The 16,996-nt window shown below is 41.0% G+C and overlaps 1 protein-coding gene across 1 annotated transcript; it reads right to left on the reverse strand.

Moving 5' to 3' along the window:
* Positions 1-975: 975 nt before the first annotated feature.
* Positions 976-13,714, reverse strand: TBPL1 (TATA-box binding protein like 1). The gene is made up of 7 exons (XM_061474975.1): positions 13,362-13,714; positions 6,650-6,836; positions 5,932-6,014; positions 5,253-5,316; positions 3,639-3,742; positions 3,444-3,538; positions 976-2,232 (listed from the first exon to the last, which is right to left on the reverse strand). Exons 2-7 carry the CDS (start codon positions 6,782-6,784, stop codon positions 2,162-2,164), a joined length of 552 nt encoding a protein of 183 aa, XP_061330959.1. The 5' UTR covers positions 6,785-6,836; positions 13,362-13,714; the 3' UTR covers positions 976-2,161.
* Between the last annotated feature and the right edge of the window lie 3,282 nt (positions 13,715-16,996).

Genomic DNA, 16,996 nt, shown 5'->3' on the forward strand with positions numbered 1-16,996 from the left:
CAAAGGCCTCAAACTGCTAGCATGGATCTGAGCAGCATTTCAAAAGAAACAGTTCCCATTTTAATACATAGCAGCTTGTTATTATCTTTCATTTTTGTTCTAACAGTCAGATTTCATACTACATGATGGTGCTAACAAAAAAACCACTTTCTCCACAGATAAATTTAGGAGACACATACGCTTCATAAAAGCTCCAGAATGTCACTGGTGGCACTCAAGTGCTTTGTAATTTGACCCAAAAGAAAAAAAGAGGCAAGCCTAATCTAAACCAGCTATTGTTGTTATAATGGCCAATTCCTCATTTGTCCATTTAGGGCTACATTTTTTTCCTGGAAAACCCATTACAATTTTGTTCATTGTTCAAATACCTTCTGCTTTTTCCTTTTTAAACTGTAATAATAATACACTAGTGTTCCCTAATGGTGGTTTGTCTGTTGCTCGGACTTTTCACAAAATCCACATTAGCATCAGGAGTGCTGAGGTCCACATTATCCTCTACACAGACTGGAAAGCTTGCATACAGCAAGCATCCTTTTCCCCACTCTTTACCATGAATTCTGTGACCGGCAAACTCAACTTAGTAATTTTATGGTTATAAGGCCTTTCTTTCCTACTTACACTGAGCTTAAAAGGGCTTTTATGAATATATCACTTAAGGCTTATGGCAAATTGTCGCTTCTTTTTGTTCCGAGGGGTTTGGCTGAGCATTTCCCATACCCTTTTTTCCTTTCCGTAATTTCTGCATGAAGTCACTACGGACACCCCAACTTCTATACTATCCCCTTAAACAGATGAAATACGTTATCCTAAGCCTTTGCTTCTTCATGTTATGTTCTTCCATCTTTCTTTTGCAGCTGTGACTTCTGGTACAGTAACAGCTCATGGTTTACTGTTTTTAGCACCCACTGTGTTACCTGCAGCACACAATAGCAGCATTACATTTCTCTTCAATGAGATAGGGAAAAAAGACATACATACATTTATACATATTTATTGTATCTTTTTAAAAGTAGCATTTGCAGTTACTTTTAAGCATTCACCTCTTCTGCTTCAAATGTGCACTTACTGAGAAAAACATCTACTGGCTTCCAAGTCCAAGATTAATACCAAGAATAACACATGCCAGAATCAAGCTTCATTGCTTGTTGGCAGCTTCTGTCATGAAAATACTATACAGTAAGAAGAGCGTAGAAAAGGTCTGTGTTAATCACTCAGCAATAGGCTGGGGCTGGATTAGCTCGACCACACCATCTTCTCATGCTGAAGCACACCACCACTTTCCTGAAAACCGAAGCTCACACAGAAATTTTTCCTTCTGCATCCAGTAGGTAGACAGGGCAGTTGGTTTTTCTACAGCAGCTTCTTTATTTGACAAGATTTCCTCATCTACAGGAAAACACTTGCTGTAGACCTTTATATTTAGAAATGCCTTCTTTGCATGTAATAGCAAGAAAAGTACTTGACATCTGGCATGTAGTCAAGAGAACTGGGAACAAACCAAATTTCATCCTCGGATAAACATACGTAACTACTAGAGATTTCAGTCTAACCCACGCACAAAGTTTTACACATACTACTACAAATAGAAACAGAAGGTATCAGCAAAAGACTATTCTTACATTGTTTCAAATTAACTTGCAACTATACAATTTTAACTGTAATAGAAAAAGGGAAAGGAATATAACAGAACAGCTATGAAGAGAAATATTTTCCAAACCTTTATTTGTGCACATTCATCAGGTGAAAAAGATAACTTTTACAGCTTCTTTGGTGCCCAATATTCAGCATACAAAAATGTAAAAGACTATTCACAAATAAAACACAAGCTCAAACTAAAAAAAAAAAAAAAAAAGTTTTTAAGGTAGTGCACATCGTGACAGCTTTGCTTATGAATACACAGAAATTACTGCAAAAATAAATAGAATGTCTTTTTAAAAGCAGCAATTTCATATCTTGTAAACTTCCGTTTTTACAATACAGCACTGTTAAGAGTAAAATCCAAAACAACTGGAGTTTATACTGTGGCCACGAGCAAGTAAAAGAGTCTGTATTCTTCTGCTATGGTTGGTCCAGTTTTCCTTTTTGCTTTTAGTCCAATGTGCAGCAGTCTTTAAAGGTGCTTGGTTAGGGAACCTAACCATCAAGTGGTGAGTTATAAAACTTATTTCCTGCTTTCAAACACGAATGGGTAAATCTGTTCCACAGCACTGGCAACAGCCTTTACATTTGGCCCTGAGACATATTAAAAAAGAGAAGGCAGTAGGAAGAGAAAGATCAGGGAACCAGAAGTTAAAATAACAAAAGCATCTTGAAAATAACAGTATTTTTGGCTATCACAACTTTATACTGTAGACAGAAATAATTTCTCCCAACTTAAGAAGGTGTTCCTCTGATCACTTTCATTCACAAGAAAATTGAAATCTGGTCAATGGCTAGACTACAAATAAGTAATACTGCCATTTAATTTCATAACAACTTGGGTGCTTTTCAATTTACAGTCAGCCTACAGAAGAAGGCAGAAGCTGATTAGCAGAGGTAAAAAATAATTTTCTTCTGCTAATCTTCTAGGAATCTGTATTATTCAAAGCCTAACCATTTTTATCTCTTCTTTTAAAAACCTACCAACATAAGCTACTGCTAAATAATACTGAATTTAACCCAAGGATGTTTCAAGCAAGGTATTTGAAAATTGTGGACTATTGCTTTCTAGCCTGGATTTTGCTAAGAGCTCCACCACTGATCTCAGACAAAACCTGCAAGCCAGGGAATGCTTACTGTCTCAGGATGAAGCATATGAAAGTTAGCTAACATCATCTATGAGCATTTGGGCAAAGAAAAGGAAGAATGAAGTAGCAATGCTTTCTAAAGGCACTAGACCATTTTACACAATGAATAACTAAGACTGCAAATAAGCAAGCAGTAACATGCCAGAAGAAATTCATCCTGGACAGAAGTTTGGTGATGCAGATAAATGAAAACAGCAATTTCTCACGTACTTTCTTACTGTGAACTCAGGGATCTTTTACCTCACTTCAGACTATACTATGTATCCTACAGGTTTTCATGAATCTCCAGCTTGGAAACGTGTATTTATGAAAAGGATGTTAATGCTATATGCAGTGTAGTTTACAGCACTATGAAAACAAGGAAGAAAATTCAAATATTTAAACAAGTATCTGCATTCTCAAATCATATGTCACTTTTGGTTTTATAAAGACCAGACTACATACATTCAAGGCAATTTTTCAGCCTACCAACAATAACGCTTTCTCCACAAGTCCTCTGGCACTTCCACTCAAAACCAAACCAGATGCTAGCACTGGAGAACAAAATCCCTTCAATGTATTTTTTGACTCTCTTAAATGTCTTCCTTTTCTAATCCTACTGGGCCTAAAGTTAAATATTCCCAACAAGGTAAATAATCATTTTTGACATCAAAATACCTGTAACTGTGATACTGCCTGTGGAAAAAATCTGTAAAGTAGCTCTGAGAGTTTTTATTCTGTAACACACGGCAGGATGAAGTTCTGGTTCATAACTAGAAAACAAAATAAAAAGTAAAAAAGAGAGATCTAGAGCTGAAAAATAAAAGCTTAAGTAGTACGCCAAGACTATTGTTCTAAAAAATCCTACTGTACCTCGCATGAGGTCTGTTATTCTTCGTAAATTCTGGCAATCTGATCTCAAAGGGCATGTTGCACACTGCTAAAACATTCACAACTTTAAAATCTGTGAAAATTACCTTTTCAAAAGGGAAGAAAAAAAAACACATTAGAAATTCAGTTTTCAGTGAGACAGATGAATGGGTCGCAAAAAAAAGTTACAGGATTAGTAATTAGAATATATTTATGAGAATTCAAAATTAAAACCTTGTGATTGATGCATTTCTAATAGGGATATAAACCGTACTTAATGGACTCAAATCACTTACTTTATGTTTCAGCTAAGAATAAGTAAAAAGGTGAAAATTGTTTTGTTTCAAATCTCCAGTGCCGGTTTGGCAGGCTGTTTTTCTGCTGTTACTTTCTGAAATCCTGCTCAAACTATTGGCCTTCAGTTATTCTTTACCACAGCCATTTTAGATGACAACAAAACAGCCAGCAGACAATTCCTAAAGAAACAAACGCACTGCTGAGAAGTCACTGTTGGCAGTATCACTGAAAAAACTTTTGTTCATGTCCCGAGATTGCCTAAACTTAAAATGACTATTCCTTAGTCAAAACTTTTTAGCAGGGTGCTACCAATATAAAAGGTCAATTATTAATTTAATCTTCAAAATATATTCCACTTAAACTGCTTACTTTTTATTAAAACTTGGTGCATCCATCCTTGAAGCACACACAGTTCACCTCACTGATTTAATGTTCCAGTCAAACTTTTAGAGGCTGCGTCTAACATGTATATTCGTAACAGTAGTGTGTCTAACTTCTGCTTGGGTCTGATGCAGTGTTACCTGGATAGCCTGTCACAACTGCTTTTATGCACTACAATCAAAGGGAGCCTCTCAACGCCAAAGGACGGCCATTGTGTGTATTTGTCTGCCTGTAAACTGAAACTGCAGGTAAACATCACAACTGACTGCCAGGAAATTTTAGAATACTAACCTGTGTCATTTTAAGTCACTCATATTGCTTTTCTTCAACCTTTACTATGAAATGTAAGTGGTGTTTTTGACTGGTAATCTTAACACAAACCCGGGGAAAAAAAAGAAAAGGGGTGGGGGGGTGGGGTGGGGTGTGTGTTCATGTCCTAAATGTTTTATTTGGCTTATTTCCTCCTGTGCAACCTCATAGTGCAGAAGTGCTTTTTTGGCCCCTCCTCTTTAATAAAAGAGGCTCAAACTTCCCCTTAACAAGATGGACATGTATCTGCTATTCCACCAGAAACAAGGTAAAATTATGTTTAAATGACAGTTAGGCTTATACCCTTTGTCATTCCTTCCAAATAAATATTTCAAGATATTGTAATGCTATCCAAGAAATATCTGTGGGTGGTTCGTTCATTAAACAAATTTTGTTGTTCATTAGCTAGTGAAGAAGCACTGCTGTGAGCTGCCAAACCAAACTCAAAACCACAAAATAAAACAGCTTCTCTTTAACCAGCATCTGGAAAATATATGCCAACACAAAAGGGGCATCTGAGTGAAAACATGCTCACTGCTAAATTATAATGCTCCCTCATTTTTGTTTCTTTCTAAAAAATGAACTACCAACATTGCGTGAGTCATGCAAGTCCTTTTTCATTAGATTTACCTGAAAACCTAGTTTCTGTAGACTACGAGCTAATCGTCTGGCACCAAATTTAGCTTCTTCTTCACTACAAAGGAGAAAGAAAAGAATCTAGCATTAACAGAAATAGAGTATATATTTGTGTGCACACATACCACAACAGCTATTCAGACTACAAAATGAACTATTATACCTTACGCTTACTCCACAATGCAGACATATCTTAAAAGTAATTCAGCTGTTAGGAGTTTAGCAAGCCTCAGATACATCTGAACTGAGAGTCTGCTTTCGCTTCTTTTCACTCCCTCAACACTGTATAATTCGATTAAATTTTGGTGGGGTTTCATAAAAGAATAAGAGATACCCCTCAAAGAAGGTCATCCTTTCCCAAGTTTCAAGTCCTGGCTAAAAACATAGCTTGAAGTTCTCAAATGAGATCTCTAGGGTCTTCTTCATAAAGTATTTTGCCTGCTGCTCTCGCAGAAGGCTGAAATGATGTTGCTTAAAATTCCGACTCAGTCTGAGGCAGACACTCACATAGAAAACTTCCTTCCAGATATGTATCTTGGCAAGGATCAACACAAGATCCACTGTAAGTGAATCTTAACAGTGTCAAGTACTGCCTCTTGCTGCCATCTTCATTACAACACTATTTTAAAATGCACAAGAACTTAAGCTAGAGAAAGAATCTTCATCAACTCACCTTGTGGCTCCTGTGCAAATAACTTTTCCTGAGGACCAAATTGTGGCCGTAATCCTAGGTTTTCTAAGCTTCATCAATACCTTCTAAAAAGAAAAAGAAAAAGTGGAAGATTTTGGAATTAGTGGTAGTTCAATTCACACTGGGAAAAAAAAATTACATCAACTGTTAGAGAAATCAACAGTTACACTAATAACACTTCCTTTATTTTTGATAGCCTTGAACTGTTCCTTCACCTCTTTCAGTAACTAAAAACAACCCTGCTCCTGAGAAGAGCAAAGTAAGTGTGGAATATCTCAGCCAGTCATTCAGTGTTCACAAAACAGATTAAATGAAAGTATTTTCTTCTGAATAAAAAGCTGAAACCCACAAGCATTGTGCTTTCTTTTCTTCCTTATTACAGTGACTCCCACATTGCTGACTCCTTATCCAGATATATCTTCCTGACAAAGACACCAAATTTTGGGAGACAATTTTGGAACCCTGAAGTGCAAAAGGGCTCATCACATACCTTGCACCAAGCATTCACCTCACTAGTTTCAGTCTTCTGAGCCAATATTTACCCACTCCCCTTTTAGTGTTTGATAGACTAAATGCCTATCAAGAAATAAAACTATGCTATCTGTATTCTAGCTATGCTATTCTATCCACCATACACAAGAACGTTTAGTTTAAGGAACATTCATAAAAAAAGATAACCGAGCTATGTTGAACCTCTTACCCCAACATCACGCTTGTATATCACATTTGCTCCCTCTAATGCGATCTTCCTCAAGTTTAAATGACATCTTGTTCTAAAAACACACACTACATTTGTGATTAAAATGTCCAGTGCAACATCACTGTCCGCATCCATTGGGGTGATTTACAACTCAGTTTTCCCACCAGCTCACCATGAAGATCACATCCTGAGAAACAAAAATGATAAAATTAGAACATATCAATAAAAAACTGCCTATAAATGCTATTGTACACACCTGTCCCATAAATGAGACAAGAAGCAGAAGTGACTAAAATGACTATACTCTGGTTCATTTAACTGTGTGTGGGGAGGCAGAGTGTCTGCATCCCGTATGCTAGAAAACAGAAGGTTACTTTGGAGGTTTGAAGCCATGTCGCCAGACTCAACAGAAATAAAGTGTGTATACATATATATAATATATTTAAACTTGCCACTTAATTATATTACAACTTTCACCAACTATATTAGGATGCAGTAAAGATTACTGAGTTTTTTTCCATAGCTCCAGTGGATAATCTTTCCCCAGCTCATTTGAGGATGTCAATAGACACCTCAGGAAAATGTACTTCTCTTGACTGCTGAAGGTGGTAATTCTCAACAGCTTGACATTTGTGTTGGAATGGATAAGCCTGCTTAATAACTCTGAACTAACATAGCTTACACAAACTGCAGCCTGTAGACAGCCTGCTACTACAGCTTTCCTATCTTCATCCAGCACTCTTGGCCTACCTCTCCCAACATAACAGCATAATGGGAACTGTACAAGACATCCTGGTAGCAGCAACAGCATGGGCTGAGTCTCAGTAGCCTCTCAGCCCCTCCTGCACTGCCCACAGGAACCATGTAGAATGGAAGTACTCCATGTGCCGAGTAAAACTGAGTGTTTCCAGGGAAAAGCATGAGTAACTGTGAAGACACAGGATGGCCACCCAGTGCACACACAGGAAGCATCCAGTCTGCTGGTGCATGCTGAAAGTGACATTCATAACAAGTACTTCAACTGAGGGAGAAGCATCATAAACAGTGAGTCTGGCTACAGGCAGCCCAGCTCCAGACTGCCCAACACCTATTCTGCAAGTATGCCAAAGCCCAGATAGCAGACCTCTCAAATCCCAGGTGAAGTATTTGGGGGAAGGAGAGAGGAAAAGAACATTCGTATATAGTGAAAAGGACTTGTATCAAAATCCTGTAGCTCATTAAGGATTTTTTCTTTGTAGAAGAATGTAAAAATCTTAGTTTTACTCCAGGAGAAGTAGCTGAAGGTAGAGCATAGTCTAACAGAGAGAGACAATATTATCTTGATCCATTAATCTAAAATTTTGGTTGTGGTTTAAGCTCAGCCGGTAACTCAACCACACAGTCACTTGCTCACTCTCTTCTTTGTTCCCCTCTCTCTCCAGGCAGGATGGGGAGGAGAATCAAAAGAATGTAAACCCCACAGGCTGCAATAAGAACAGTCAAATAACTAAAGCATAATACGAAACTACTACTACTATTACTACTAATAATAATAATCAGGGAAATAACAAGAGGAGAGAATATAAAACTAAAAAGAGAAGGGAATAAAAAAAAAAACAACCCCACACACAAGTGATACACAACACAATTGCTTACCACGCGCCGACAGATACTCAGCCCGACCTGAGCAGCAATGTGGGCCTTCCAGGTGACTCCCCCAGTTTATATACTGGGCGTGACATGCTGTGGTAGGGAGCAGCCCTTTGGCTAGTCTGGGTCAGGTGTCCTGTCTCTGCTTCCTCCCAGTTTCTTGTGCCCCTCCTCACTGGCAGAGCATGAGAGACTGAGAAGTCCTTGATCAGGGTAAGCGCTACTTAGCAACAACTAAAACATCGGTGTGTTATCAGCATTGTTCTCAGACTAAAGCTGAAAAACAGCACTGCACCAGCTACTAAGAAGGAGAAAAATGACTGTTACAGCTGAACCCAGGACAACATAAGGAACCCACATCTCTCTGTGTTGCCCAGGCTACGCTGCAGTGGCTATTCACAGGCGCAATCCCGCTAATGACCAGCACAGGAGCTTTGACCTGCTCCATCTCTGACCTGGGCTGGTTCAGCCCAACCCAAAATGAACACAACAGAAAACAAAGAGGAAAAACAAAGAAAAAGAGTCAGATATACAAAATGCTTTACATGGTTATTGCCATGGATGAAGCAGGAGACTATGCATCAAGAACAATACATGTAACTGGGCATGTAAGTGAGCAGCTGTGTGGTACTTAGTTGCTGTCTGGGTTTAAACCACAACAATATCAGACTGTAATAATGCACTTATATCACTTCAAATGTTTTGGCCTTATGTTCTATATTAGAAATATTCAAGATACAAAATTAGCATTATTAACAGTACTTTCATCTGACTATCACTTCCCAAACACCATGCCATAGTCTCTAATCGAGAACTCATTCAAGGTACATCTTTGACTACAACTCACTGACAATACAGAAGTAATAAACTACAGGGTAGATGTGCATAATATACTGGGTCAACTGCTGCATTGGTGGCTGCTTCTACTGGGCAGCTTGCTCCCAGCTGAAAGAATTATTCTGTACTTGTCAGCTTTTCCAACAGAAGAAAAGGCAAGATGGGTGATACCAGGAAAGAAATGCAGAAACAGCAAGAGAAAAACAGAAAAAACAGGCTACGTGTGGGGGTGAGGTGGGGGGGGGGGGAAGCAGCCAAGAGAACAAACAGTAACTAATCAGTATTCCCAGATCCCTTTTTAAGAAAATGAAAAAAATTATATGAATCCTCAAAGTTAGAAATTACTTATTCCATCTGGTTTTGATGGACTACTACAGATTGGGTTAGTAATTTATGGCACCAGATCCAAAGATAGCACATGTGCAGATTTCAAATGACACACAGGCAGGGCAAGCACAGAGCAAGGAGCCAGAATCCATGGCATCTTCAGAGAGGCATTTGGATTCACACTGGCTTTAATCCTGGTTCTTGCCAAGTTCACTTACTGGAACCCAGGAATGACTGCCATGTAAGAAAACAAGATAACTCCAGTCAGCAGAGTCTCCCAATTACCAGCAAGTTTCTATTGGCACCCTCTACCTCTACATTCTGAAAGAATACCATCATCATGCATAACATCCTTGAAAGGCTGATAACCTCTAAGCAAGCCATAATACTGTATGATAATGCCCCCATAAAAATCTGATGGCTTGTCTTAAACAGGGGGAGAAAAGTCACATGTTCGATTAGAACAAAGGAAAAAAATGGTTGAAAGAGAGGTAAATTACAATTTAAAAGGAAAAGACCTATCATTAAAGGGGGATCTATAGGAGAAAAGAACATTAAGATGCTGTGGAGCTGTCAGTAAGAATGTTTTCAGCATTATGGTGTAGCTTGTTTAGACATCCAATCCACTTGCATAGATTTTAAAGGGGAGAAAAATTACACATTAATGCGCTCCCATTTTCATTAGCCACGTTCTGAAAGTTCAAGACAACAGGTATTTATAGAGGAGCTTTTTAATTTGAAATTCAATTTGAGCTATAGCTAATATTCTAGACATGTTTTATGACATTCAGTTAAAAGGAATACAATTTGCTACAGAAGCAGTACCTGAACAAAATGTAAAAATACTGAAAACTGCCTTTATTCTCCTTTAACAGTACTTGATCTACAGAAGTATTCCTTTGTTAAGCTTTTCCCTCAAATATTGAGCTATTCAAATATTAATTACCAGGTTTTCCTCATTTGTATTAAGGAAACTCTTATTTGCTCTTGCCCCTGTTCTTTAAGAATCTGAAACTGTGTCAACAATTTTGAATACATCCATTCTCATTTAGTATACAATGTTAACCTCTTCCGTGTTTGAGAAATATCAGGTAAACCAAAATGATACTTCTGTCCAAGCAGTGAATGAGCATAACCCACTACAACCTCTGCCTTAAGCATTCATTTTAATGTCTCACATTGTACAGACAACAAAGAAAAGATTCTAGAGAAGAGGCAGCCTGCTGCCTTTCTTCGGGAAGTCTCACAGAAATCCAGATTCATAGGAGCCATGTGAACTGAAAAAAGCTAAATGTTTTCTGAAAATAGTAATACATGCACTATATAACTTCTGAAGAACATGTTTATAAAAAAGTTGTAACACTGTTACCTTAAAAAAAGGAAGTTACTCTTTATACCTATCTGCAGCAGCATGGATAGGTGGAACACAGGAGTCCTAAACAATATTCTGACCCTCCTCTTCCCCAGTTTTCTCATCTTCCCTGCTACTGATATACACTACTGTATCTCTGCTGTGTAACCCTGACCCATCACGTTATTTCCCAAAACCTGCATTTCTGTCTCTTATCTGCAAAATGGGGAAAATAATACTTTCATGCTTTTACAAATACATTTTGAGATCAAGCAACATATCAGCCTGTTACTATTCCATACTCAGGCAGTTACACTTGCAGAGTAGAGTGCAGAAGAAGAAACCAAACATCTGGTTCTTTCCTGTTCTGGATTTGCAAAAACCTAAGTTGATTTTATTGAGCTTAGGTTTTTTTGATTAATTTTGCCCAAAGGTTCACTCATCTGAACCTTAGACTTCTGGCAGCTTAAATCTCATTTCTAAAATTATGTTTTGTCATTTAATGCTCATTTAATAATAGCCTTGAAAACAACATCATTTACTTCTCTGTATGTACAGAATTTGTCTTAAATTACATACTTCACCGAGATTTCTCCAGCACAAGAAACTAGTCAACTTTGATTTTTTCTCTTGCTTCAGAGTAACACAATGGACCCCAACAGAGAAAAAAAAAAAGCTTTAATATGTCTCTGCATAAGTTTTTATTATTGGACATTTAAAAAGACTGTTCTTTCTTTTTAACATAGACTTTGGGGATACATCTCGAATATTACCCTAATGAAAAAAAATAAAATGAGGAAGGGAAAAAAAATAAAAATGTAGATGGGTAAATCATGAACACACACACACACATACAAAAAAAAAAAACAAAACACCAACAAAAGGTGTCAAGGATACTTGACAGTGTAAAGTAACATATTCTACACAGAAACTACAGAAACTTCCCAGAATAATAAACAGGAGGAGGAATGAACACTCAAGTTCTTAAACAAAGCATTACCCATACATCCCCTGTAAGGACCATGGCCATACTATTTTAGATATTATATAAACACACATGAAGACAAACACCCTGCACCAAAATCTTGCAATCTAGAGAAAGCCAGTGCTGCCTTCAAAATGTTCCAAACCAACCCAACCACATCATCATCATCAAAGAGAGAGGAAAGGCACTTGGGATGGAGTATGTAAACAAAGTATTATTTTAAGCTCTTGGCTACCTTTGATCCAAGAACTCTTGAGCCATGAAGGTAGATGGGGGGTAACTAACAATGGTTACTTTAGTGTCAGAATGGTTTAATAAACACCTTTTCTACTAGCAGCCTGAGTATAAGCAACTTCTATTGGTTATTTTTAACTGCTCCAAAGCAGTTCAGCAACTGACCAATCCCACAAACAGTTCCAACAGTCCAGCTGAAAAGATACCTATCACCACTGTGCCAGTAGGCATTCATCAAACTAATGCTTGAAAACATTTTTAAGGAACTTCCATATGAAGTTTCCGTATCAGAACAGCGAACACACAAAAAGCCCATCAGGAATGAGGACAGTCAGTTACATCATTCCACTGAAGATGCATTTTTGTATTCAGTCCCTCAGGAAACAGGTCTGTATCAAAAGCTCAAGGTGACAGACCTCTGAAATCTGCTTGAATTCCTAGATTTGATAGAGTCACGGTGGCAGATGAACCAAGAACAACACAGATACTACTATCTGTACAGAAAATACTCTGGTCCAAACAACTCTCTTATAGGCACTTAGCTAGTGGGGCACGCTTTTACTTTTCTGTTGTCTCTAATGGCAAGTTAAATTCTCTCTGAAGCAAAAGGCCATCCTGAAGCTAATGTTCTCACTTTTCAGGATTTGCAGTCATGATTATTTCCTACAGAATAAAACAAATATATTTTGGAGAGGAAGAAAATTTCCAAATACGCATAAACCCAGCATCAAAGTAGGGATTTATCCAATTAGACCAATGCATAGAATGATGACACCAGCTATGATATAAGCATGTAGGGCTCAAATGCCCAATCCCACCGCAAAAATTCTCTTGGCTAAGCCTACTTGCATCCACGTGGATCTGGGGTCTTGCAACACAAACCCCGTTGCAGGAATAAAGCCAAACAGTTCACAGAACAAGACTAGGAAGTGTGTTCATAACATTCATAACAGGCCATTTTCCTCAAATCTGTCTCATCAAAAAGGTCCGCTCATATTCAAAGCAAGATCCGCTCGACTCCAATTTTGTGTCACCTTTCCCTTATCACATTCAATAATAGTCGAATGGCAAGCATTAAGAGCGTTCCAAAAGATCGGTATGACACATTGAAAATTGTCATGATCATGATGAAAGTTTGAACCGAGAGGATAAATGGCCACCCCAATCTGATAAGACATTGTAAGAAAAATAAAAATCCATTTTGCCGCTACAAAGTATTTTAACAGAACAGGTAAGCCTCTCATCCCCCTCCCAGCCCAACATTTACCGTCCGCACATCCAGACTAAGAAAACAGACGTATGCTTCCAATTCACATTGCTGGGCACCTCACTGCAAGCCCTGCATGTACCAGCGTCATGACTCAGGCTAACAATTATTTTTCTCTCCTCCAACCCCAACCGAGAACTTCTCCGGCCAGAGCAGCGGAAACAAAGCGGCGGCAGCAAGCGGCCTAGCCACGCCGCTCTCGGCAGCCTAGCAGCGCCGGGCGATTCCTCTGCGCTTCGCTACCCGGAGCAGCGCCGGCCGCGGGGCCGTTACAAAGCCCCCAGGGCCTGGCACGCTGCTTCGGGAACTCGGGCACAGGGCAGCTGGTGACCTCCGGAGAAACCTCGTCGGTTGCAGGGGAACGGGCCGTTTTCCCTGGAGGACGTTTTAACTCCTTCCCCTCCCCGACGCGGCGTCCGCCCGCCTCAGGGGGGAACCATGGTACCGCGGCGGGAGGAGCCGCCAGGGCCGGGCGGCGAAGCGTGGAACGGGGGAGGCCCACGCTGCCCCCTTCACCTCAGCCGGGAGTAAGAGAGGCCGCATCCCCTTCCCCGGGCAGGGGCGGCCAGGCCCGCCGACCCGCGGCCCCTCGAGGCGGTGGCTAGGAGGGGCCCGTCGGCGTGCGGCAGTCTTTACCGTGCGGGCGGGCGGTTGGCGGTCGGGCCGGGGAGGAGTGTGGTGCCGGCTGCTGCTAGGCGCCCCGCCGCTGGCGCCCGGCGGCGTTCCGGGTCCTGGGCCGACTCCTCACGACAATAAACATCCCCCAGCGCCGCGGGCATAGACGCGGCGACGGCTAGAGCGGCCGCCGGAAGTCACGGCGGCGGGAGGGGAGAAAGGGGGCCGCGCTAGTAGCGCACTTCCGCTTTCGTCTGCCGCCCCCTGAGCTCCTGGGGGGCAGTGGCGCCGCCTGGGGCGGTGTAGGTGGTGGGGCGGAGGGTGGCCCCGGCGTGCCTCTCTGCGGCCTGCTCGGGAAGTCAGTGCCACGGGGCCCGTTCTCGCTTGCCGGGGTGATGGTGCTGCCTCACGCCCCAAGCCCGGCGCAGCGAGGCCGCCCTCGATAGGGCGCTGCGGAGGCCGCGCAGCGGGCGAGGAGTTTCCGGTTGTGAACCTCGCTGTGGGCCGCCCTGGGGAGCCCCTGCCCACACGGCTGTTGCCAGTGAGTCCGTGGTACGCGGCTGCTGGCCCACTGATAGTGCTTGGTCACAGCCACATTGTCTGAGGTAGCATCTTTGCCAGCAAACAGGCGGGAGATCAGATCCATTTGGCAGATTGGATGGTGTGAACGCTCATGGCACATAGCTTGCGTTGCTGGGAGGGTACTTGCTCACAGACCTCTTCAGCTTCCTACACATACCTCGATCGCTGGCTTGCCTTTCCATGTGTGCTTGCTTACCAAACTAAGTGGTCAGTGCTGGGTCTGGCACAGCAGTCCTTAAGATTCACAGCAACAGCATGTTGCTGCTGTTGCTACTACAGCAGTATTCTGGTCACTGACTCTTATCTTAAAAATGCTTTAAAGATATTTTTTTATTTATTTGAAGCAATCTCGTTTGGTACTGAAGGGATAGTCCACACCAGTAAACTGTGGGACCTTGGTGTGTGAGCAGACTACTGACCCCAAGTGAAACAGAGATAGGAAACATACAGAACGGTTTGCCCAGAGAAGCTGTACCTGCCGCATCCCTGGCAGTGTTCAAGGCCAGGCTGGATGGGGCTTGGAGCAATCTGGTGTAATGGCAGGTGTCCCTGCCCATGGCAGGGGGTTGGAGCTTTTCTTTAAAGTCCCTTCCAAACAAACCAGTTTGTGATTCTATGAGCAGGTGACTGTGTGTGGCACACTGAGGAGGGCTGAAATGGGGCAGTAGGACACAGTGGTTGTGTTTGGAATGGTACTGGTTCTCTGTGCAGGACAGTCCTCCAAATTTGGCACTGTCCCACCTATGCTGTCTGTAGGGAGCAGAGCCTGTGCTGAACTGCCTTTCCACTACTCTTGTATTTTCTCTTGGAAGATCCATTTGTTGTGCTTCACTTGGGAAATAAAGTTGGGTTGACTTTAGGATTATGAAGACGCATCAATTTTTAGTGAAAAGTATATATTTGTATATTTATATGTATGTAGTGCAGAGTATTCATTGTATTGAAAATTTTCTGAAATCAAGGTTCTGTAATTACGTACTTCTGTGCGTGAAGTGATAGCAGAATAGCTTTCATTAGAGGAAACAATATGAAATAGAAATATGGAAGTCTTCAGAGTTAGGATGTTTTCCTCTCCCAGATTCAGTTTAATCCTTGAAATTACTAGGTTCACTTGTCAAAAATGTGTTTCAGATTTTCCAAATCGGCTCCAAGTGTACCAGTGACAGTGTTGCTTGTTAATGCCGCTTGTTAATGCTTTCCCGTTAGGAGGAGGGACCAGTGCGCGGCAGCGCTGCCACCCCGCGGCCTGTTACGGGAACGGATCCGCCACCTTCAGGTGGAGATAGTCAAAAGATGCGAGCCGCTAGAGACGGGGATTCTGAGTTTAGAGCAACTGTTACCGCAGTTCTGCAACTTTGCACGGGATCTCCAGCATTTCTATGGAGTGCCTTAAGGCTGTTTTAATTCTTTACGGGCTTCAGCCTAAAAGCTCTGAGTCATTATAATTAACACTGTCATTGTGGGATAGATCGTTGCAGTGTCTTCTTCTCCCTGACGGTTCTTTCAAGGTTCTGTATAGCTGTGTCACTACAGATTCTGATTTGGTTTTGGTTTTGTTTTTTTTTGGGGGGGTGGGGGGGTGGGTTTTTTTGTTTTGCTTTTTTTTTCTGAATAGCTGATTGCATAGGCAAGTTATGAAGAAAAGCTTTATAAACTCTGATTTTGCTTGAATTCTAAGCTTCTATTTTTTTTAGCACACTTATAAAGGTCTGCATGAATTGAACACAAAATGCCTTCTAGCGAATACACATCTATTTTCTGTCTCCACATGCTTGCCATTTCAGGATATAACTTTTTTCTAGCAGGTGTTCCACAGGAATGTGCAGTCATCACTGGACATTAAGAATCATGGTGGGCTTTTTTACTATGTAGGGATGAACCCATACATACAGTTTCAAAGTTTTGGCTGCTTTTCAGCCTGAGCTTTTTCCTGTTTAGACTAGGACATGTACTGAAGATTGCATCTTTAAATATATATTTAGAAAACGTGCACATGCATGCAAGTCATTGTGATCACATTAACATGGAATGCAAATAAGGTGATTGAGCACCTGCCTCATTTGACATGTAAGAATATCAGCTGTGCCTGCAATTTTATTCTACACTTATGTATTTGCAAAACTGACTATCCTGTCCTTATGTTGTCCCCCTCCTGGTCTCCGTTCCTCCGTACAACCCTAATGTACCCCCATGGCTTCCTTCAGTAGTATGACCAAGATGCTAAGGATTTCCCATGTGCAGGAACTCTGTCTTCATCTTCCTCTTGCTATTCCTTGTTTTAACTTACCAGATGCTGTACTGACATCAAACAAGGAAGGCACAAAGACCATTTCTGACACTGCCACTTCCTTATTATGTGATTTCATTTTCCTGTGCCTCTGGTTCTCAATCCTTTGTTTAGGAAATGAAGAGGAGATGGAGATTTGGGAGGGCAGTTTCCTGTGCTGGACATTCTGCAGTATGGAATTGTGTGCTGCTTGGGACCATCAGAATACTAGCAAAGTAAAAATAAGGATCACT

Source organism: Pezoporus flaviventris, unplaced genomic scaffold, assembly GCF_033815535.1.
Source record: "Pezoporus flaviventris isolate CSIRO_AGI_PZ_B2104156 unplaced genomic scaffold, CSIRO_AGI_Pfla_v1 ptg000081l, whole genome shotgun sequence".
Classification (NCBI taxonomy): domain Eukaryota; kingdom Metazoa; phylum Chordata; class Aves; order Psittaciformes; family Psittacidae; genus Pezoporus; species Pezoporus flaviventris.

Coding starts and splice junctions, on each gene's coding strand:
- TBPL1 (XM_061474975.1), bottom strand. CDS start 6,784: ATGGATGCGGACAGTGATGTTGCACTGGACATTTTAATCACAAATGTA. Junction 5,317..5,931: donor ATTTGCACAGGAGCCACAAG/GTGAGTTGATGA, acceptor TCTCCTTTGTAG/TGAAGAAGAAGCTAAATTTG. Junction 3,539..3,638: donor AATAACAGACCTCATGCGAG/GTACAGTAGGAT, acceptor TTTGTTTTCTAG/TTATGAACCAGAACTTCATC.